The sequence below is a fragment of the Castor canadensis genome, chromosome 5, assembly GCF_047511655.1.
Source record: "Castor canadensis chromosome 5, mCasCan1.hap1v2, whole genome shotgun sequence".
NCBI lineage: Eukaryota > Metazoa > Chordata > Mammalia > Rodentia > Castoridae > Castor > Castor canadensis.
The window spans coordinates 158,707,723-158,731,560 of record NC_133390.1 but is presented as its reverse complement, the minus strand read 5'-3'; the positions used below and the strand labels follow the sequence as shown (position 1 = coordinate 158,731,560).

The window sequence follows — 23,838 nt, the reverse complement described above, 5'->3', positions numbered from 1 at the left end:
AGTGTCTCGGTTGGTAGAGTACTTGCCTAGCAAGCATGAGGCCCTGAGTTCAAACCCTAGTGCCACAAAAAATATTAATAACAAAAGAGCCCCAATAAGAAGTGAAATCATTAGGTAAACTGGAAATTTACTATATAGGTGATATTCAGTGATCAATCATAATAAAGCAATAGCAACAGCAGAAGCTGTCTTGGGCCCACTGGCCATGAATGAGTCTGTTTTTTTGGTTGTTGTTCTGGTACTGGGGCTTGAACTCAGGGCCTTCACCTTGAGCCACTCCACCAGCCCAATTTTTTGTGATAGGGTTTTTCGAGATAGAGTCTCGCAAACTATTTGCCCGGACTGGCTTCAAACTGCAATCCTCCTGATCTCTGCCCCCTGAGTAGCTAGGATTACAGACATGAGCCACCAGCACCTGGCATGAATGAGTCTCTTGAAGTAGTCATCTACAGTCTGTTTTCTCTCTCCAAGAGCTGTTCAGTAAACTATGTAATTTCTTAATTTTTATAGTCTGTTCTTATTACCTAGCAAATAAATTACAGTTTTCACAAAACAATGGATCATACATGTTTTAATATATACATTGTAATACTTTTTGCATCTTCTCTTTTCAAAGGTTTTCTTACTGTTCACTTTACATATGCTTCTGGAATAATACTCACCATGGTTTTGGATGACCTTCCAAACTTAGAAGACATCTATACTTCCTTGTGTTCATCAACAGTGGAAGACTCAGAGATGGATTTTGACTCTGGACTAGAAGATGATGACACAAAAAGTGATAGTATTTTGGAAGATTCCACAATTTTTGTAGCCTTCAAAGGAAATATAGATGATAAAGACTTCAAATGGAAATTGGATGCAATATTGAAGAGTGTACCCAATTTGTTACACATGGGTAATTTGCTTTAATTATTGTTTCTTTCTTGTTACTCTTTTTGAAGTATTTGCCCTTTCATGGTTATCTTCCAGTTTTGTAAAGTAAGTTTTCTAAACTAGGTTGAAGGGTGATTTTAAGTGCAACATTGGAACTTTAGGATTTTTTAAAAATAAAAATGTTATGTTTCTTTTAAATACATGGAGGAGCTGAACTAATAAATCATTGCTTAACATAAAAATCCTTATCTGCTCTAGTAGGTAGGAGTAATTCTCCGTACCAAATTTATTTATTGTTTTTAACTCATTGGCCTCAGTTTCCTTATCTGTAAATTGACAAGGTTAAACTGAATCTCCAGGGCTCCTTAAAGATTAGAAAAATAAAGTATTCTTTGAGTCTACTTAAAATATACTTTAAATTTGTTCCCTTAAATTTTAGATCAGAGGTCAGTAATTGACAGTCTATTGGATCCAGCCTTCAGCCTTGTGTTATTTGACCTGCTTTAGCATTTGGGTGTTTTGTTTTTGATGTTTGAATTTCATGGCCAATGCTTTAAAAGTTGAGATGTCTTACACTAAAACCCAGGTTGTTAAATTTATCTTTAAAACTAGGAGGATTCGCTAACATTGAACCCTCTCCCTTTTCCAAGGGCAGCTTCACCACAGTTCTCATCTGGCCTCTTCACATGCTTGTCTGGTGGGCATTTACATTTTTGAAACTTGGTTTAGATATTCACCATCTTTTGGGGTTAGCACAGTTATCTAATCCCTTCAGACATAGTGAAAAGCCTAGATTTTATCCTTTTATCACAACTTCTAACTTGAATAGATACTAGTGTGTTGAAATTGCCATTGTTACCATCATTATAACCCTAATCATAGTCACATAAGGGTCTGGCTGGGCCTGAAAATTGTTTTGTTTTTGTTTGGGTTTTTTTTGATGGGACTAGGGTTTTACCTCAGGGGTTTGCATTTGCTAAGCAGGTGCTCTACCACTTGAGCCACACCTCTGGTCCATTTTTGCTCTGGTTATTTTGGAAATGGAGGTCTCATGAACTATTTGCCTGGGCTGGCCTCAAACCTCAATCCTCCTAAATGGCTAGGATTACAGGTGTGAGACCCTGGCACCCAGCCCATTGTTATTAATTTCTCACATTTTTTGTTGCTTATAAATTGCTGAATCTGTTTATTTATGGCTTTTAAGTAAATTATCAAAAGTAGATTTATAGTGCTATCAGATTATATTCTTGGTCTGAAAGTATTTTAAGTCAAATTCTTCTCAAATATAATGGAAATTTTAAACTTTTTTTCCCCCAAAATAGGCTCTTGCTTTGTAACCCAGGCTGGCCTTGAGCTTACAGTCTTCCTGCCTCAGCCTCCCAAGTGCCGGGATTACAGTTGTTCATCAACACACCTGGCTTTAAAAGCTTTTGATAGACAATAACTGAGTTATAAATACAGATTTTTCTGCAATCATATCACAGTTGGTACTACCATAAACAAATGTGACATTTACGTAAGAACATGTTCCAAGATTCCAAGAGTTTTCAGGTTGGGGTGAAGCCTGATAGTAGCTGTATTCTGTGGAATCAGAATCCAAAATTTTCCTGACTTTTGCTATTTAGATACATAAATGTCATGGAAAAGAAATTGACCTGAGAATCAGAGCTGAATTTTAATGCCTTCTCTCAATCTGTGTTTCTGGGAAAAATCATTTAGCTTTTTTTTTTGGTACTGGGGTTTGAACTCGGAGCTTACACCTTGAGCCACTCCACCAGGCCTTTTTTGTGAAGGTTTTTTTCGAGATAGGGTTTCATGAACTGTTTGCCTGGGCTGGCTTCAAACTGAGATCCTCCTAATTCTGCCTCCTTAGCTAGGATTACAGGCATGAGCCATTGGCACCCAGTATCATTTAGCTTTTCTGTGCCTCACTTTTTTCCCTATAAAATAGATGTGGACTAAACATTGTGTAATCTTTTCAAATTCTTATAATTGTGTTAGTTTCATTGACCTTAGCAAGTGGTCTCTTTTTTTCACATTAGAACAAGTGAGTTCTGTGTTTGTTTAGATAAATTAGCATCTGGGATAAAATGATATTAAGAGCTGGAAAGAGCCTTAGGAGCCATTTAGGAACTCTCATCTATTCATAGATATTTCTGATTTTGAGAAGATATTCCTATATGACCATTTTTTAAATATTGGGATGTCTTACTGAATAAAGGATATAAAAGATTTAGTTTAGCTGAGTTCATGACAAAAAGAAAAATTACTTTGGAGTTTTTAAATAACTTTAACAGAGCCTAGAACTTGCTTTCTAATCTATAAAATGTAATTGCAAACAATTTTACCTCTTTTGTTAACTATATAACAAAATTTACCATCTTAACCATTTTAAGTGTAAGGTTCGGTGGTAATTAAATACATTAAATACATTCATAGTGTTGTACAGTAATCACTACCAGCCATTTCTGTAACTTTTCATTTTGTAAAAACTGAAATTCTATACCCATTGAATAACTCTCCATTTCCCCTTTACCCCAGCCCCATTCTGCTTTCTGTTTGATTTTAACTGGTGTCTGCCTCACATAAGCAGAATCATACAGTATCTTTTTTTTTTTTTAAGGTGTTATTGGTGTTGAATTTAGGGTCTCACACTTGCTAGGCAGGTGCTCTGCCACTTAAGCAAGTCCACCAGCCCTGTTTTTGTGTTGGATATTTTGGAGATATGGTCTCAAGAACTGTTTCCTTGGGGTGTCCTTGACCTTGATCCTCCTGATCTCTGCCTCCTGAATAACTAGAATTACAGGCGTAAGCCACCAGCACCCAGCTTATATTTGTCTTTTTATGACTAGTTTATTTCACATACTGTAGTATCCTCAAGGTTCATATATGTTGTAACGTGACAAGATTACCTTCAACTGTCTCCTTTTTTAAGGATAAATATTCCTTTTGTACGTCTATACCCTATTGTACTTAACTACTCATCTGATAATAGACACAGGTTACTTCCATGTTTTAGCTATGAAACAGGTTATTTCCATGTTTGTGAATAATGCTGCTATGAACATGGGTATACAATTATCTCTTCACAGTACTGCATCATGTGATAATGCTATCTTTCATTTCTGAGCAATCACTACACAGTTCTATAGCGCCTTGTGCCATTTTATGTTCTACTAACAGTACACAAGGGTCCCAATTTCTTCACATCCTCATCAACACTTGTTATTTTCTATTTTTTTTTCATAGTAGCCATCCTAATACATGTGATGTGGTATTTCACTGTAGGGTTTTTTTATTGTTTTGTTTTGTTTTTTTTTTTGTGATGGGTTTCTTTTCAAGATAGGGTCTTTCAAACTATTTGCTGGGTTTGAACCACAGTCCTCCTGATCTGTGCCTCTTAAGTAGCTAGGATTACAGGCACAAGCCACCAGCGTCTGGTGACTGTATTTCTGTAATGGTTAGTGTAATGACGTTGAAGACTGTTCATGCACTAATTTGACATTTGTATATGTTCTTTGGAAAAATGCAAGTTCTTTGCCGGTTTTTAAATTTATTTTTGTTTTTTCTTTCTAAAAGTTATTCATTAACATATTATAGTTGTACTAGGGGTACACTGTGGCATTTACAAAGCAGCTTATATCTTAGTTAGAGTCACCCCCTCCATCTTTCTCCTTTCGCCCCTTTCTCCATTCTTAGAATAGTTCCATTTTTCCATTTACATACATGAATACATAATATTTCCACCATATTCACCCTCCTACACCCTTTCCTTATATCCTCCCCACTGCTCATAGTACCAGCCCGCGGACCAGCTGTTTTACCTTCCTGTCCTTTTTTTTTTTTAAATAAAGATATTTTTATTTGATGGTTATACAGGGAATTGTATTGTGACATTTTGTATATGTACTTTACCCTGAATTTGTTCATCCCCTCCATTATTCTTCTTTTTACCTTACTCCTCTTCTTATGGTGGTATCACAGGTTTGAATATTCCATATTCATACTTGTATAGAAAGTACATCAACCATATTCACTTTCTTTTACTCTCCCTCTCCTGTTAGTGTCCTTTCTCTTAGTGTGACCTATTTTACATTTTTGTCCTTCATTGTTTACATTACTATTGGTTGTTCAGTGAGATTTTTACCTTGGTATTTTACCAGTAAATATATTGTGCTTAATTCAGTCTAAACCCTCCTCCACTGCACTTCCTCATCCTTTTACCTTATCCTGTGTTGTTCCATCCGTTTCCAGTGTGTTTCCTTGTGTCTTGTTCCTACACAGATGGGATATATTTCATTATTATTCACTATCTTTCTTTCCTTCTTTTCTTCCCTAAGTCTCTTCTACCAGTCCCACTTTTGAGTACATGTTCTGTGTATGTTTATATGTATATATGATATTGCTTGTATTTGTATTGGGGTCTGTATCCACATATGAGAGAGAACATGTGGCCTTTGCTTTGCCTGGTTTTTAATCAGTTTTTGTTGTTTTGATTTGGGTTTTTTTAGGGGGTGGGGGGAGGCAGTACTGTGGCTTGAACTCAGAACCTCCCCACTTTGAGCCACACTTCCAGTCCTTTTTGTTTGTTTGTTTTGGTTTTGTTTTTTTTCAGCTGTGGTCCTGTGCCAACCTTTGCATGGATTGGCCTCAAACTGAGGTCTTCCTACCTCTGCCTCCCAAGTAGTGGGATTATAGACATATGCCTGGTAGGTTGTTGTTTGTTGTTGAGTTTTAGGGATTTGCTATGATCTGTCTCTACTGAATTCATTCTCTTATCAGATATACAACATGTAAATAATTTCTTCCTTCTGTAGTTGCCTTTTTACTCTGTTGATGGTGTCTTTTCATGCACATAGTGAATGTCCTTGAATTCATGATCCTCCTGCCTCTGCCTCCTAAGTGCTAGGATTATAGGCATGCACCAGCACACCTGACCCCATAAAATTTTTTCTTAGGTCCAGTTTTCCAATTTTTTTCCTTTCATTGATTATGCCCTTGGTGTCATATTCAAGAAATCACTGCCAAATCCAGTGTCACAAAGCTTTTGCCATATATTTTCTTCTAAGAGCTTTGGATCTTATGTTTAGGTATTTGTTCCGTTTTTGATTAATTTTTGTGTATCATGTTAGATCCAACCCACCATTTTGCATGTGGATAACCTAGTTTTTGCAGTAATTAGTTTTTGTATCTTGTTTTAAAAATATGCCCTTGAGCCAGGAGTGAGTGGGTCATTCCTGTAATCCTAGCTACTTGGGAAGCTGAGATTGGGAGGCTCACGGTTTGAGGCCAGCCTGGGTAAATAGTTCTAGAGACCCCCATCTCCAAAATAAATGGAACAAAATGAATTGGAGGTGTGGCTCAAGCAGTAGAGCACCTAAGTGTGAAGCCCTGAATGTAACCTCCAGTCCCACCAAAAAAAAAAAAAAAAAGAGGAAAAAAAAAGTCCTTGAAGTTTGCATTGACTTTTCAGAATTGATGTAATGCTAAAATATAATGTTTTTCTATCCTAACTGAAGGTTAATTGTTAAAGTTATATTGTTTTTCTTCCTCAATTTGACATGCCTCAGTGAAAACTATAGTGTTTTGTTTGTTTGTTTTGTGGTACTGGGGCCTGAACTCAGGGCCTATACCTTGTGCCACTCCACCAACTTGTTTTGTGTTAGGTATTTTCAAGATGGGGGGCTCATGAATGCTGGCTTCAAACCAAGATCCTCCTGATTTCTGCCTCCTGAGTAGCTAGATTACAGGCATGCGCAACGGGCGCCTGGCTAAAACTGTAGCCTTGCATAAAGTAGAAGTCTTGGGGTTTTTTGGAGGGGTGGTGCTGATGGTTGAGCCCAGGGTCTTGTGCATACTAGGTAAGCATTTTACCACTGATCTGCACCCCAGCCTCTAAAGTAGGGTAATTTTCCAAATCAAAAACAAAAAGAATGAAAATTTGGGGCTGGAGGCGTGGCTCAAATGGTAGAATACCTGCCTTGCAAGCATGAAGCCCTTAGTTCAAACATCAGAAGCACCAAAAAAAAACCCAAAAAGAATCAAAACTTAGTTGTGGTAGAGTGCCTGCTTGCAAGTGTAAGGCCTTGAGTTCAGCCACAAGTATTGCCCCCCCCCAAAAAATCAAAACTTAATTAAACCCTACGTAAGTTAAAGCATTTATAGGACTTTGGAAAAAGTGTTTGTCCCATATCTATGAATATCTCTTGCACAGGGATGCCCAGTGAATACTTAAATATGAGTATTAAAATTTTAAATGTAAGTATTGAACTTTTAAATAGGAGAGATAAAATTGCTTAACATTTTACATAATGTTAGAGTAAATCTTTTCAGTGCTATTTCTTTAGTGCATTATAGCTGCTGATTCCTTAATATTCTACAGTTGACACATATGCATCCATATTTTTATAGACAGTCATCTGGGAAATTTGAGACTTCTTGAACTGAGTCCAGAAGTAAACATTATTCAATTAATTTAAACTTATCTTCTGCTCTTTTACATTCCTTATTGTTTTACTCTTTTCCATTTATTCAGTGCTTATAATGTGTCAGTACTTTGCTAAGTCTTTTTGCATGTAGTATCCCATATACTCATTATCTTACGAAGTAGTATTATTGTTTTTAAAACATTTTTATTAGTATATGATACCTATACAAGGGATATCATGGTGACATTTCCTTATCTACATATATTGTACCTGGTCTGGTTCATCCCCTCTATTATTCTCCCTCCTACCTCACTACCCCTCTTGAAATGACTTCAACAGGTTTCAGTGTTCCATATTCATACATGTATAGAAAGTACCTCAACTATATTCACTGTCCTTTACCCTCTTCATTTACCTTCCCCCTTCTGCTGTAACCCTCCCCTTAACATGACTTGTTTTACATTCCTGTCCTTCATTGTTTTAGTGTCTGTGCATTGTTTAGTGGGGTTTTGCCTTGGTGTCTTACCTGTAAATATATTGTGCATTAATCAGTCACAAAGCCCCTCTGTTACTCTTCCTTACACTTTTCTCCCTCCCCTGTATTGTTCAATAGTTTTCAGTGTGTTTTATTCCTACACAGATGTGGTGTATTTCAATTATTCACTCTCAGGGATGGCAGAGTTGCTCAAGTGGTAAGAATGCCTGCCGAGTGAGTGTGAGGCCCTGAGTTCAAATCCCAGTACTGCCAAAAAAAAAAAGATATGATTTAAATTATTTGCTCTCTATCATTCTCTTCTTCTTTTCCTCCTCAGTCTCCTCTTCTAGTCACACTTTAAGAAATGTGTTCTGTATAAGAATATATAATAATGCTTGTGTTTGTATTTGGATCTATCCTCCACATTCAACCTTTGTCTTTCTGAACCTGGCTTACTTTACTTAACATGATGTTCTCCAGTTCCAGCCATTTCCCTGCAAATGACAAAATTCCATTCTTCTTTATGACTGATTAATATTCCATTGTTATATGGTTTGGTTTTTTGAGACAGGGTCTTGCTATTTAGTTCAGGCTGGCTATAAACTCAAGATTCTCTTGTCTCAGTCTCTGGAATGCTGAAATTACAGGCATGTACCATCACGCCACCTGGCTGAAGTAGTTTTTGTTTTTTTTTTTTTTAAGGTTTAGAGAAGAGAAAAATAAGTTGAGGAAAGGTTAAATAACTTGTTCATAGTTATCCAGTTGCTAAGTGGCAAAGCTAGAATTAGATCAGACGTTTGCCTGACATCAAGCCTAAATCCTGTCAACTCTTCCAAGCTGGTGGTCTGACTTTTTCTTTTACTCTTTTGTTTTTTAGTTGCACATCTTCTTGTTGCTACAAAATTACTAATATTATTCTTTTTCCTTTATGACCAAGAATCCAGCAAATTAAAGGTACAGAAGGTGGAACCTTGGAACAGTGTGCGTGTGACATTCAACATCCCCCGGGAAGCAGCAGAGCGGTTACGGATCCTGGCTCAGAGCAACAACCAGCAGCTTCGGGATCTGGGGATTCTCTCCGTACAGATTGAAGGTCTTTTACTTTGCCACCTGGACCAAAATATAACAACAATAGAATATAGCATGACTTCCAGTGCTGCTTTGTCCCTCTGCTCCTGTGTTAAGCAGCTCACATAACCTGTACTTTACATTGCAGCACCTTAGGATAAAGAGGAATTGAGGCCATTTCTGGGTCCTGATGCGCTTCAGCATTCAAAGCCTGAGACTCCATTCCTTTGGCTAATTTTGGTCATCACTCTCAGACTTAGAATTTACTCATACCCTGGCCAGGAACTAATTTGCTTTTTAAAGAATATCTAATCTTAGGGCTGGTGGAGTGGCTGAAGTGGTAGAGCGCCTGCCTCACAAGCACACTGAGTACCACAAATAAAATTTTTTTTAAGTGCTTCCCTTTACTGAATAAACTTTAATATTTCTTTTATTCATCTATCAGTGATTGGGGAGGCCCTGAGCCTTTCTTTTATACCAGTATTCATTTTTCAAATATTTTCACTGGAGTGAACCTTTTCAAAATAAAAATACACTCAACACAAATACATACATGTAAACCTAGCTTAAAATCTGCTGTTCAAAAAATAAAGACCAAACACTTTACCATGACGTCAGGCCTTGCATTGTCTGACTTCTACCTTCCTTGCACAACTTTATCTTAGATGACTTTCCTCCCTTGCTCTCTGTTTTCCACACTCTTGAGCTTTTGTTTGGTTCCTTGAACCAGTTCCATTAAAGCCTTCTATATGAAGAGTACTGTTCCCTGCATTACCCTCCTCCTAGTTGATTTCTACTTAGCCTTCTAGTATTGGCTTTAATCTTGAGTATGTATTTTCTGAACTCCCTGGTTTTTACAGAAGTCTCTTTCTATCAGATCATTTGTCCTTTCCTTAGAGCAATTATTTTGCTTCATTTTAAAATTTTTATTTTGTTTTTGGTTTTGGTTTTTTGAGTCATGGACTCACTTTATAGCCCAGGCTAGCATCCCACTGAGTTCTGGGACTGCAGGTGTGCACCTCCACACCCAGCACAATTATTTGACTATTCTTTTATTTCCCCTGTAGACTATAAGTTTCAGGAAGACAGGGAGCATGTCTGGTTTTGTTCACTATTAGATTTCTGACTTGCCTGGTACATGTTAGTCACTTTAGCAAACATGTTGACTAAAAGCAAAGGAATAATATAGTAGTACCACTTTGCTTTAGCATTTGTAATATGCTAAATAAAATACTGGCCTTCTGTTATGAACTCAAAGGAGCTCCTGACCTTTGTAAGGAAGACAAATTTATTATAGATGTAAATACCAAGTGTGGTGGACCACATATGGATTTCTTCTCTTTTGGTGACCCATTAAACTAGAACCCTCTCTTTTCCTCCTGTGTTCATGCAATCAACATTTTAGCCTTCCCTTCCACTTATAGGCCAACCCCTATTGACTTGATTTAGAACTTAAATGCTCAGTGAAACCTCAGCAGCTGAAAAAGTCATCATTAGCAGTGATACATATTTTGTGCAGTCTGGGATTATAAATTGCTGTGTCCCAAGAGGAACAATACCAATAAACATAGGTTTTTTAGAGAGGGTTATTGAAAATTGTGAACTGTTGAATAGAGTGGAAGTCAAACAACTGTTGAATAAAGTAACAGTATATAGACTGTTCATACTTTAGAGAACACATTTGTTTCTTAAAAACCCCAAACATTTTGTGGTCTGTAACCTATGTACCTTGATGCACCAGCTTTTTGTTTTTTGGTTTTTTGTTTTTCCTTTTATCAGATCTTCCTACAAGTTCTTAGAAGGACTAAATGCAAGCTCCCCTTTGATATGCTATATCCATAAATTAAAGCATAAGTAGTAGCAGGGAGGCAAAATAGATAAATGACAATGATTATCACAATACAGAAAGAGTTCTTTATAGTTTTTAGGCTATCCATGTGTCCTAAGTGATCTTTTCTCTCCATTCCTGGGAATTGAGACAGGTGTGAAAGTCGTGGCAACAGTTATTGCTTTTGTGAGTCTGGTAGTAGGTTTATGAGTTTGTAAGTTGTAACAAGAAGTATCCCTGTCATGGTGTCTGCTGCAAGAATTGAGAGGTAGGTTCTTCATCCAACAGTCCATTCTCCATTGAAGAATACTCACTACACTTTTCTTTTTCGAGTTTTAACCAGGGAGTGAGGAGACATTTTTTCTGAGGACATTTAGTGACCTCTGTAAATTCATGGAGAAACAAAGCAAGAGTCTGCAAATTTTTTCTGTAAAGGCCCAGAAGTAAAAATGTTTGGCCTTGCAGGCCATAAAATCTCTGTAATAAGTGTTCAACTTTGCTATTATTGGGCAAAACCAACCATGGGGCCAGGCATGATGGTACACATCTGTGATCCCAGCACTAAAGAGGTTAAGGTGAGAGAATCTGTAGTTCAATCCCAGTCTAAGCTATCTAGCATACATACCCTGTCTCAAAAAAAAGAATAAAAAACAAAAAAAAGTCATAGGTAATATGTAAATGAATGAACATGACTTGTTCTAGTAACACTTTATTTAAATAAATAGGCAGTGGGCTGGATTTGGCCCATATGACACAGTTTGTGTGAACACCTGATTATCAAGCTTGGGTGTCAGTAGTGTTCTCTACATGTGTTTCTTTGACACCAGTTAGTTTATATGCAGTTGACAAATAGGGAAATGACAGCAGTATAATGTGGAAGTTGTGTCTGTTCATTTGTGTTTATTGGGTTTATTGTGATTTTTTTTTCCCTACACAAAAAGAGCTGGTATAGTGGAAATGGAATCATAATTTCCAATAAGAAAAGAAGCTTTTACCTCAGGTATTGCATACATAGGAGTCGTTTCAGGTCTATTTTGAGAAGATTTAGAATGCGAACTTAACATTTAGGTACCTCCTCCATACATGAGCCTTGCATGACTCTTGGCCTATGAGGTTGCATTTTTATGTCCATTTTAATGACAGCCTTACTGAGTCAGAGAATCACTGCATCTACATTATCTCAACATCTTCAGATGTTTCGACTGTGTTGTTTTGAGTATTTTGCCTTCACCAATTACTACTTTTATTAGAGCTCTGGCCTAGGTTTTGAGTTTGCCCTAACCCTGTTTTTCCAATAAAAATATATTATTGGGAATAATGTGAGGCTTCCCAGAAATGCATTTATCATATAGAAAAATGTCTAAAATCCTCCTTAAGGTTATGATAAACTGACTATTCAACATAGCTAATGAGCACCTACCATATATCAGGCACATAGATTATCATCTAAATTAAGACACTTTGAGAGTGAAAGGGGATGATATTAATACTTAAGCTGGAGAAACAGATGTAAAGAACCAAAGCAGATTTTTGATTATCCTTGAATAGTGAATGGGGAGGCAGACAAAAAAATAAGTAAGTACTTTCATTTCATTGGATGTACTCTGAATGAATAACATGATGTTCTGATAAGGGTGACCTAACCTTGGATAAAATGGTTGGAGGAGGCCTTTTTGGGCATGTGACTTAAGATTACATGAAAATTGAGAAGCTGGCTATGTGAAGAGTGCATAGAACTGCTAGGCAAAGGGAACAACGTGCATGCATAGGCCTTGAGGTAAGAAACAGCTTTGTGTGCCTAAGAAGCTACAAAATGACCATGTTTCAATCTTTGTTATTGAAGGTGAAAATAGTATGAGGTTAGGTTAGACAGGCAGGCATGGGCTAGATCTGGGCTCTCTACGATGGTTGCCACAGTCCACATGTAACTGTTGAGCACTGAAAATGTGGCTAGTCCAAATTGACCTTTGCTGTAAGTACAAAATACACTGCAGATTTTGAAGATTTAGTAATCCAATAAAATAATGTAAAATATCTCGATAGTAATTTTTATACTAATTATATGTTGAACTAATAATACATTATATGTAGGGTTGGGGGGATAGCTCAATTGGTATAGCACTTGCCTAGTATGTGTGAGGCCCCAGGTTCAGTCCCCAATACCACAAAAAAATTGGACTTACTAGGTTAAATAAAATGTTATAATTACTTTTACAGCTGTTTCTTTTTACCTCTTTATGGTGGTATCTAGAAAATTTTAAATTACATGTGTTGCTCATATTTTTGTTGAACAGCACTGGACTAGATAAATAACTTAAGGCATTGTAGATTATGTTAAGTTTGGCTTTAAGGGCTGAGGGTGTGGGTTAAACTTGCCTACAAGTGCAAGGACCTAAGTTACTGCCAAAAAAAAAGTTTGGCTGTTATTTCTAAAACAGTGGGAAGCAATGGAGCAGTTTTAAGCAAGAAATAACATGATATGATGTCATTTCAAGAACTTTCTGCTTAGAATACATTAGCAAGTTTAGCATATTAATAATTCCTTGCTGTTGGTGGAAACCTTTAAGACCTATATTCTGTTTTCTCTTTTACGCTTGAGTCCTACAAGAAAGTCAGTAGACCCTACTTATGGTTCCCTGTTGTTAAGATACTGTTCCCTATGACCAGCCAGCGTCCCTGGTTAAAGTACACACAGAAAGCTGACCTACATCAGTGACTGGACAGTGGAAACTAATGAGTGCCCTCATTAGCTTCCTGTTTTATCTTAGGATTGAAAACCAAGATCTTATATTAGGCAAGGACTTGGGAAACACAATCTTTCAACAACGCAAGAGACAGGCTTGCCATATTTTAACTCTCCACAAGGTGGTGGTGTCCTCCAAAGTAAAATAGTCAAAATTGTGGCTTAAGTATAGGAAACATTCTGAAACTTGATTTTTTTTCCAATATGTTAAGGTTTTGTTTAATTGGAACAGTTCTAATAACATTACTTACCCTAAGCTATTGTGAAACTCAAATGAGAAAAATTTTTATAAAAATTAAAAACCTTAGGCAGGGTGCTGGAAGAAAAAAAGGACAAATATAACCTAAATTATGTTTCATGTTATGTGTTAATGCCCAGTGAGTTCTGTCTAGAATTCAGTATATTGAATTCCACTTTTGAATGCAATAAATGCATCAATAAAGCAAAAGAAAAACCCAAAAAAACATACAGGGCATGGGGATGTAGCTCATTGCTAGAGCACATGCTTAGCATGAACAAGGCCCTAGATTGAATGCCCAGCACAAAAAAAAAAAAACAAAAACCCAGGTGCCAGTGTAATCCTAACTACTTGGGAGACAGAGATCGGGAGGATCTCAGTTGGAGGCTATCCCTGGCAAAAAGTTTGAGAGACACTGTCCCAACAGAAAAAGTTGGGTGTGATGGTGCATGCCTGTCATCCCAGCTATTGCAGAAAGTGTAAATTTTGCCCTGGCAAAAAGCAAGATCCTATTTCAAAAATAGCCAATGCAAAAAGGCTTAGAGGTGTGGCTCAAGTGGTGGAGCACCTGCCCAGCAAGCATGAAGCCTCAAGTTCAAACCCCAGTACTGCCTAAACACACACACACACACATACACACACACACAGCTGTACAAATGCTAGTCTTAATATCTCAAGTGTTGCAGAGGTAGATTAGTGGCAACTTACATTATTCATCGCTTGACTTTTTCTGCTAGAAGGAAGGAAATTTGTATTTTTATGACAACTATTACAGTGTTCCCCTACCTGTCTTTTTTCTCCATTAAGCCTATATATATATCTCCATCTTCTGATTATAAATTCCCAAAAGGAAATCTAGGATTTTGAGAGACTCTAAGATTGTTTTCTTCTCTCTCTGTCTCTCTCTCTGTCTCTCTCTCTCTCTCTCTCTCTCTCTCTCTCTCTCTCTCTCTCTCACACACACACACACACAAACACTTAATAAGCTTGTTGAAAATAATTATAGAAAGTTCCAAGCTGTTTGTGACACTAAGCATCACTGATTGCCTATGTGTTACTGGGAATGAGAGCTGATTATGATCTCCTGTGCTTCATGTAAGTAAATCTGTTCAGATGGGTTGACAAAAGACCTACATAGGCTGGGTGTGGCAGTCCACACCTGTAATCCCAGAACTCAGGAGGTGGAGGCCAATGGCTTTGAGTTTGAGGCCATCTTGAGTGATATAGTGAGACCCTATCTCATGCCTCCCCCCCCCCCCCGAGAAAAAAAGACCTATGTAGTATTGACCCACCTTTTTTGTGGTGGTAAACTTACCATAATTCTTTAAAAACACAGAAAAGTAAAACTCTTATGTACCTGTCTTTAAACAAAGTTTGCATCTTATTCTGATTATTTCTATTTTATAACATGACTATTGTTTTCAGGGGAAGGTGCTATCAACCTGGCTCTGGCTCAGAACCGAAGCCAAGATGTGAGAATGAATGGACCCACAGCAGCTGGAAATTCTGTTAGGATGGAGACAGGATTTCCCATGGCAGGTGGTCCAGGTGAGACTTCCTACTCAACTGTATGACATTTTACTGATTTCCTTTTTTTGGCTTTTATTTATTAAGGTCTGATCATCTGAGTTCTGCAAGATAGACAGGGGCACATGGCACATCCACATCTTTATTTACTAAATCAGGAAAGTAAGAAATGAGTCACTCCCAGAAGGCTAGGGTCAAGCATAAAGCATATGGTCTTTTTATTTATTATTTTTTTGCCATACAGTAAACATTTATTTGAGTTCTTATGCTAACTGTTGGAAATAGAAATGAGTAAAACATTTTTTTATTCTTAAGATGTTTATAGTATAGTGGAGAATGTAGCTTTCTGTACTTTTTCTGAGTTCAAGAGTCTGCAAACTGAGAATTCTTGTGTGCCTATGTGGAATCTGTACATATATGTGGAGAATATGTATTTTTATGTATTTAGAACTTAAGAGAATGACTCAACTGTGATGGCACAGGTCTGTAATCCCAGCACTTAGGACACTGAGGGGAGAGAAATGCAAGCTTGAGACAAGCCTGTGCTACATAGCAAGTGTTGTGAGACTGGGGTTTGAACCCAAGGGTCCACATTTGCAAAGCAGGTGCTCTATTGTTTGAGCCACACCTACAGCCCATTTTGCTCTGCTTATTTTGGAGATGGGATCTCACAAACAATTTGCCCCAGATGGCCTCGAACCTTGATTCTCCCAATCTCAGGATTTCAGGCATGAGCCACCAGTGCCAGGCTCAAAAAATTTTTTTTGAGAGAGTATAAATTGTTTGCTTCCTTTTCTACTAATACTGACATTTCTTCTTCAGAGACTGAACTTAATATTCTGCAGTTCACAGAATATTTATATTTGGGTTGGCTCTCATTTAAAGCTCAGGGAATTGGGGAACTCATAGAAAAGAAGTGATTTGCCCAGGGTAGCAGTGGACTAATACTGTAAATGTCCTAACTCCCAGTTCAGTGCTCTTTTTCACTACACTAAGGGCTTTCAAATCTTTCAGCTGCAGGACCCTTTATTCAAATAGAACAGAAAAGTGTAGCTGCTGTAGTTGAAATAGAGTAGGTGTCTGAAACTATGCTTGTCATTCCCTCCCTGCCATTAGCTCTTGAAAAAATGCAGAAAAATAGAGGAGTTCAGTTTGTAACCTGCTGCTCTGAACTGTAACAGAATCCCTGCCACAGAATTTGAAACTTAGGTTTTAATCCTGATGCTGCATTTATTCAAGCTACTTAGTGTATTTCCCTGAGTAACAGTTTTTTTCCCTTTAAAGTCAAATAATAGTGTCTATGATCTTTTGAGCTCATGCTTGAAAATAGATGAGCCTCCCCTGCAACAAATATTTCTTGAGTTTCTGTTTTATGCATCTGTCAAGACCTCTGCTGTTGGGCTGATGTGGAATACCATATAGTAGATGGAAAATAAGCCTGATACCTTGTACATAGATCTAAAACCCCACAGAAGTCTTAGCTAGCATTAAGACAGCTTGATGAGAAATTACAGGTGGCACTGTTGTCACTGCTAGAAGAATCAGGGCCAGAAGAAGAATGGGAAGAGCCTAGCCAGGTTGCATATGGTTATGAAGGAATGAATAGGCCTGGCAAAAGAGTCAGGAAATCTGGGTACCAGTCTCAACTCCTTGCCAAAATACTTAATACTGTGTGGCCTGTAAACATCTTTAATTATGTTCTGGAAAACAATGTTAGAGATCCCTTCTAGGTTTAAAATGGTCAGACTCCATTAAACTGATATCAACACACTAATTGCAAGCTCTCTTAAGCTAGTATCTGGCAAATACTATAATGCCACAGTTCATTACTACATAGGAAGCTTAGAAGCTACTAGTAATGATCTACAGTCAATAAAACTTTTCCTTTCTTTCTCTCTGTCTTTTTTTTTCTTTCTTCATCTTTTCTTTCTTTGTTTTTGTTCCTTGCTTTCTTTTCCAGTGCTGGGGATAAAATTCACTACCTTGCACATGTTAAGCAAGTGCTCTACCATTGAACTACATCCCCAGCCCAGTCACTATAACATTTTAACCCCCAGACATCTTTCTTTACTGCCAAGCATATTTTAGGTTTCATGTCTTGTTTATTGGGACTTAAAGGATATAAAAAAAATTTAATATTAGTTAAACTAAATGAAACTTTTTCTAGGGAAAGAGGACTTAAACCCCTCTAAAGCATTAATAAATGACTTTAGAATTTTGTAACTAGAGTATCTTGGTTTATTAATTATTGTTGGCACTATTTTCTTCTTTTAGCATTGGTAACAGAAAGTTAGCTGATAAGCAAAAGCCTTTTGCAACTAAAACACTAAATCCATAGCCCATTTTTTTTCCCTATGGCCTTATGAAATCTCAAGATTTGTGGGATGCCATAGTACTCATATGATCAGAGGTTTTGAACCTCAAGACTGTTGATGTTTTGGTCCAATAATTGTTTGCTGTGAGGGATTGTCCTGTGTATTGTGGGATGTTTAGTTGTATACTGGGTCTTTACTCACCAGATCCCAATAGTACCACTGTCCCTTCCCTATAGTTTTACAAACTAAAAATGTCTCCAGACATTGCCAAATGTTCCCTGGTGGACAAAATTGCCTATAGATGAGAACCACAGATCTAGTCCAATATCCCACCTAGTCTTAGAAATACTTGTTATTATATTACTACTGAGAATGTAGTCAGCACGTACTTGAAAATTTCTGGGAGTACTAAGCTCATTGTGAACCAAGAAAATCTGTTTCTCTTCTCATGAGAACATTCTTACTATCTAATTACTATCTTTGAAATATGGGTAGGATTAAAAAGTCTAGTTTCAACAGATAAATGTTTAACTGTCCTCTCTAACTACAAAAATCTTTAAATTGTTAAAACCTAAAAATGCTGGATAAAACATAATATTTAATGCATAGTTGAACTTACACAAAAGCAAAGGAACCCCTCAAGTCATATATGAAAATTTAAACAGCAATAAACAGAAATCAGGTGTGATGACCCAAGCCAGTAATCCCAGCACTTGGGAGGCAGCAACAAGAGCTATGTAGCCATCCTGAGCTACATAGTGAGACTCTGTTACCAAAAAAATAGAAACAAAAATAAATCAATCAATAAATAGGGGAGAGTCTATAGGAACCAAAGGATTTAGGTTTTAATAGCCAGGAAGACCACATCAGTCCAGATGAACAATGAACTTAGAATTCAAAATCCCTCATGAAGCCAGAATTTTCAGTGAAAGGTAAATTAGAAAATATTCACCCTCTGACATTGGGAGACAGGTGGGAAACTTGTCTGTCTTGGCCTAGGCTCTATTTGGAGGATGAGGGAAAAGTGATTGTGAGGTTGTTTTCTCTACTCTCTAGCATATTGAAAATATAATATGTTAGTGAAATGACCCAGGAATGTCCAGGCTGTCATTAACAAACATTAAGTGGTTCTAGACTGGCTCACACCTGTAATACCAGCTACTCAAGAGGCACATAACTGGAGGATCACAGTTTAAAGTCAGCCCAAGGCAAATAGTTTATTGGACCCTATTTGAAAAACCTAGTACAAAAAAATAGGGCTGGCGAAGTGGCTCAAGTATAGAGTCCCTGCCTAGCCGTTGAGTTGAAGCCCCAGTACTGCCCAAAATAAACTTTTAAAAAAATCAAATTATTTTTTAGCAAATTAGAAATACCTGGAAATGAAGGTAAAATTGAAGAAATCACTCAGAATACAGCAGAGAGACATAAGAAGATGGAAATATGGGAAGAGGTATATAATAAGATACACGAAGGGTAAAATGAGTTTAACATGTTTTTAAGAGCTCTCAATTTAAGAAATTGGGGAGGGACAGAGTTAGAGAATACCTCAAAATTTTCCAAAACTTAAAAAAATGGCACTGATGTAAGTCCTCGGTATTACAAGCCCAGTAGTCCTGAGTAATACAAACAAAAATAAATTCACATCTAAACAACTATTATAAAACTTCAGAACATGAAAAACAAAAAGAATGTTAAAGCCAGGTATGGTGGTGCTTGCCTGTAATCTCAGCACTCAGGAGTCTGTAGAAGGAAGATTGCAAATTTGAGACTAAGCCAACCTTGGCTACATAGTGAGACCCTGTCTCAAAAAAACAATTAAAAAAAAAAAAAAGAAGAATGTTAAAGACAATCCAAAAGAAAAGACCATTACTTAACAAAGGACAGGCTCTCCAATTCACAGCTGACTTCTTGACAGGAGCATTGGAAGCCAGAAAACATTAAAGTCCTGAGGAAATAATTGATAGCCTAGGATTTTAAGCCTAGCTGTACTATCAAGAGTAGTAGGAATAAAGAGACTTTTTAAAGAGACTAAGAGAATTTACCATTAACAGACCCTTGGTAATTGAACTGCTCAAGGATGTACTTCAGGAAGAAGAAAGTTGAACCTAAGATGGAAGATGTAAGATCTAAGAAGGAATGGTGAGCTAAATAATTGGTAAACGTGGGGTAAATCTAAATAAGTGTTAACTTATTTAGTAATAATGATTATCGTATATTGTCATTAGATTTTTTAAGTCAGATGTATCTGTTGACTTTTTTTTTTTTTTTGGTACTGGAGCTGGAACTCAGGGCCTCACACTTGCTGGTACATGCTCTACCACTTGAGCCATGATCCCAGTCCTTTTGCTTTTAGTTTGTTTTTCAGATAGGATCTCCTGCTTTGCCCATTCCAGCCTTGGACATTAATCCTCCTACCTCTGCCTCCCAAGTAGTTGGAATTACAGGCATGTGCCACCACACCCAGCTCATCTTTGACATCTTAAAGATATCTGTAAAATAATAGAATGTACAGTTTCTAAACTAGTAATGGAAGGATACAAAGGAAGGGTATGATGAAAAAAAATCAATAAAATTCAGGAAAAGTAGGAAAACACAAAAAAGGAAGGTAAGTAGAAATCATAGAATAACTAAATAAATCAGAATATACCAGTAATTAGCAATAAAAGTAAATGGGTTATGAATACTGATAAAAAGGAAATGATTAATCAGAATAGTGATCTCATGTTTAGCTGAATCTCTTACAGGAAATACATACAATATAAGAACTTAGAAAGTTCAAAGTTTAAAAGAAAAGATTAAAACAAATGAATATTAACCAAGAAAAAAGTATAACTTTTTATCTGATAAAACAGACATTAAGTCAGCAAAGGGTAGATTTGAGATGTTTGGGTTAAGTGGGCATTTTGACAACAGGACTTCTCCTTTGATATGTTTAATTGTGATGTTTAATGGACATCCTTGCAATTTAAGAAGACACTTTTAAAATAAAATTCTCTTCCTAATGATGACTTAAGCCCTGCTACTCTATGGGAGAATCATCAGAACCTATGGGATCTTATTCAGAATTTTCATTCTCTATTGTAATTTTGTTTTCTTTGCTTTCACTATAAAGGAAAAATGATGCTCAGTTTTAAATGTAAAAAGTGTACAAGTTGCTTTGTTACAAAAAAAAAAAAAGACATTAAGTGGCCTGAATAGGAAAAATTGACCAAGATAGTAGCTCAATTTTTATGGATTTAATAACTTAGCCACAAAATAATGTAAGAATTGCATGGGGATAGCAAATCTTGGAGGAGATTTTAACACATCTGTATTAGTATTTGATGTATCAAGCTTGTAAACAACTCATTAAAGAAAGTTTGAATGATATGATTAAAACAGTTTATATGATAGATATGCAGTGATAACTTAAAAGTTCTTCATTTTTTCAGTTGGCTGCGAATTATTTCAAAAGCAAGGTTCAGTAAATACCAAATATTGATTCCCACAGATGCTGTTGTCTGACAGTGCAATTAAACCACCATAAAAAATAAGAAATCCCACATTTCAGAAATTTAGAAATATGTTCTAAATACCTACTAATTTTAAAAACCAATCATGATGGGAGTTGGAAAATACCTAGACGATTAGAATGAAGTAATGAGAATAGTACATATCAAAATTTGTGAGATGCAGCCATTGCAGCGTTTGGAAGAAAGTTAAGTTCTCAAGTATTTATTAATGAAGAATATCAACTGAAAATTAACAAACTTAAGTGTCTGACCTAAGAATTAAGGAAGAACAGCAGAGAAATAAATCAGAAAGTAAATAATAAAAGCCAGATGTAGTGGTGCACATCTGCAAACTCAGCTACTCATAGGCGGAGGTAGGAATTTAGAGAAACTCTATCTAAATTACAAAGGCTAGGAGTATGGCTAAAGTGGTAGAATGCTTGCCTAGCATGTCTGAAACTCTGGGTTCAGTTCCAGTACGGCAAAAAGAAAGAAAGAGAAAAAGGTAAATTTCATAGTACATGAGTTATTATTTTTTTAAAAAAGTATAGAAAAAGGTATATTATGTGAGTAACTATTATTTTATTCATTTATTCACATGTGCATACATTGGGTCATTTCTCCCCCTGCCCCCCCCCCCCCGCTGGGCTTCCAGGCAGAACCTGCTCTGCCCTTAGCTCTAATTTTGTTGAAGAGAAGACATAAGCATAATAAGAAAGAAAGCATTTTTGCTAGTTCAGATAAGGATAGCTGTACAGAGCTATCCTTGTAGTAACAAGCTATACTTGTTACAACCCAAGTTGATTCATCTCTAACTGATCTTTATACTGGTTCCTAATCCCTTTTGTGAGTAACTTTATGGGGACAGTTTTGGTGGAGGGGGTGAGTAAAGCAGGAGTTTATTGAAAAATGTAAAGTAAGAGAGTAGAGTTCCCAGAGTTGGGGGAGAGGGGTCTGAAGAGAGGATGCCCCAAACAAATTTTAAAGTATTAGCAAAATTATAATTTAACCCAAACTAACTCAGTAATAACATAGAAAACTTGTAAAATCCATAACCATGTAAGAAATTAATTAAAAATCTGTTTCCCTATGAATCAGTTAATACAATCTGCAGGTCCAGATAGTTTTATAGGGTTTTGTTTTTGTTTTTGTTTTTGTTTTTGCCATACTGGAGTTTAAACTCAGGGCCTTGGGCTACCTAGTCAAGCACTTCACTACTCGAACCTCAACCCAGGGCTTTTTTTGCTTTAGTTGTTTTTTCAGATAGGGTCTTGAGCTTTTTGCCAGGCCAACCATGAACTATGATACTGTTACCTGTACCTCCCAAGTAGCGTGCACCAACACACCCAGTTTATTTGAGTCTCAGTAATTTTTTGCCTGGGCTGACCTTCACCCTTGATCCTCCTGATCTCCATCTCCCATGTAGCTGAGATTATAGGCATGAGCCACCATGTCTTACTTACAGGTAAATTTTACTAAATATTTAAAGAACAAGTACACTTATTCTTCTAGAGCATAGAAAAAAGAAAGATACTTTCAGACTTATTTCAAGGTTATTTTCATCTTGATGCCAAAAATCAAAAGACAAAAAGAGAATAATTATAAACTATTCGTATGAGCATAGATGCTAAATCCTAAAGTCTAATGGTAATCAAAAATTAGGAAGATGTGGAAAAGATTTCTCAAACTGCTAGTTAGCACATAAATTAGTATAACTGTTCTTAAAAGCAGTTTGCTAATATCTAGTAAAAATGAAGATTCTAAGGCTTTAAAACCTAGCAATTTTAAGTATATAAAGACATTCTTAGATGTCCACAAGAACTATGATTAACACATGACATTGCAAAATTATGAGATTAAAAAAGTATAGGAAAAAACCAAAACCTTGATACTCATCACCAGGAGGATTTTTTATAATGATTTTGTACAATTGAGCACTTAACAGCATCCGAGAGAGATAAACCTCAAAAAAAATACTAGTAAAAAAAGAAAATAGAATATAGTGCCACTTACACAGAGATAAAAAGCATACCAAAATGCCATGTATGCCTACATATGCAAAAATGGTTACTGAAGTATGCATGCAACTGTAAATGCCATTTATAGTAAAAAGGAGGAAGTGGAATGAGATTGTGGAGTAGAGAATTTCTGATCTATATATCTGAAAGAGATGGGGCAAAGATTTTAGATTTTAAAAAGGTAGATGTGTATAGAAAATTTTCATACCTTTTTCTATCCCTAAAATATGTCATTAAAAAAAATTTGCCAATTCAGTACTTTATTCTAAGGGTTTTTTTCTTCTTCTAGGGTTAATAAGGATGACCAGCCCTGCTACTGTTATGATGCCCCAGGGCGGAAATGTATCATCTTCCATGATGGCACCAGGCCCCAATCCAGAGCTGCAGCCCAGGACTCCTCGCCCTGCTTCTCAGTCAGGTAATGACTTTCAGTCTTTGGGGATTGAAGAGGCTAGAACTTCCTTTAGAGATCATTATGAAATCCAGCTACCTGATTCTGAATTCCTAACTGCTCAATTTGAATGCTAACTTCTTTACAAAATCTGTTCTGATTTCTTTAAGCTAAATCTTAAGGAAACTTAAGAATCTTAAGAAACTTGTCTTAGCCAGGCATTGGTGGCTCACTCCTGTAATCCTAGCTACTCAGGAGGCAGAGATCAGGAGGATCATGGTTCAAAGCCAGCCCAGGCAAATAGTTTGCAAGACCCTATCTCAAAAACCTTTCACAAAAATAGAGCTGGTGGAGTGGCTCAAAGTGAAGGTCCAGAGTTCAAGCCCCAGTACTGGAAAAAAAACAAAAAAAAGAAGAAGAAACTTGTCTTAAGGTAGTTA

The 23,838-nt window shown here is 36.7% G+C and overlaps 1 protein-coding gene across 9 annotated transcripts in view; it reads left to right on the top strand.

Annotated features, from left to right (window-relative positions):
• Ncoa6 (nuclear receptor coactivator 6) overlaps positions 1-23,838 on the top strand; it is a 95,553-nt gene that overhangs the window by 38,573 nt on the left and 33,142 nt on the right. For all 9 annotated transcript variants that reach the window (XM_074074595.1, XM_074074600.1, XM_074074599.1 and 6 more), the window contains 4 exons: positions 617-898; positions 8,717-8,872; positions 15,082-15,204; positions 23,297-23,425. In XM_074074595.1, the coding sequence (XP_073930696.1) occupies positions 664-898; positions 8,717-8,872; positions 15,082-15,204; positions 23,297-23,425 (643 nt within the window). In that variant the 5' untranslated portion in view covers positions 617-663. The remainder of the gene's footprint in view (positions 1-616; positions 899-8,716; positions 8,873-15,081; positions 15,205-23,296; positions 23,426-23,838) is intronic.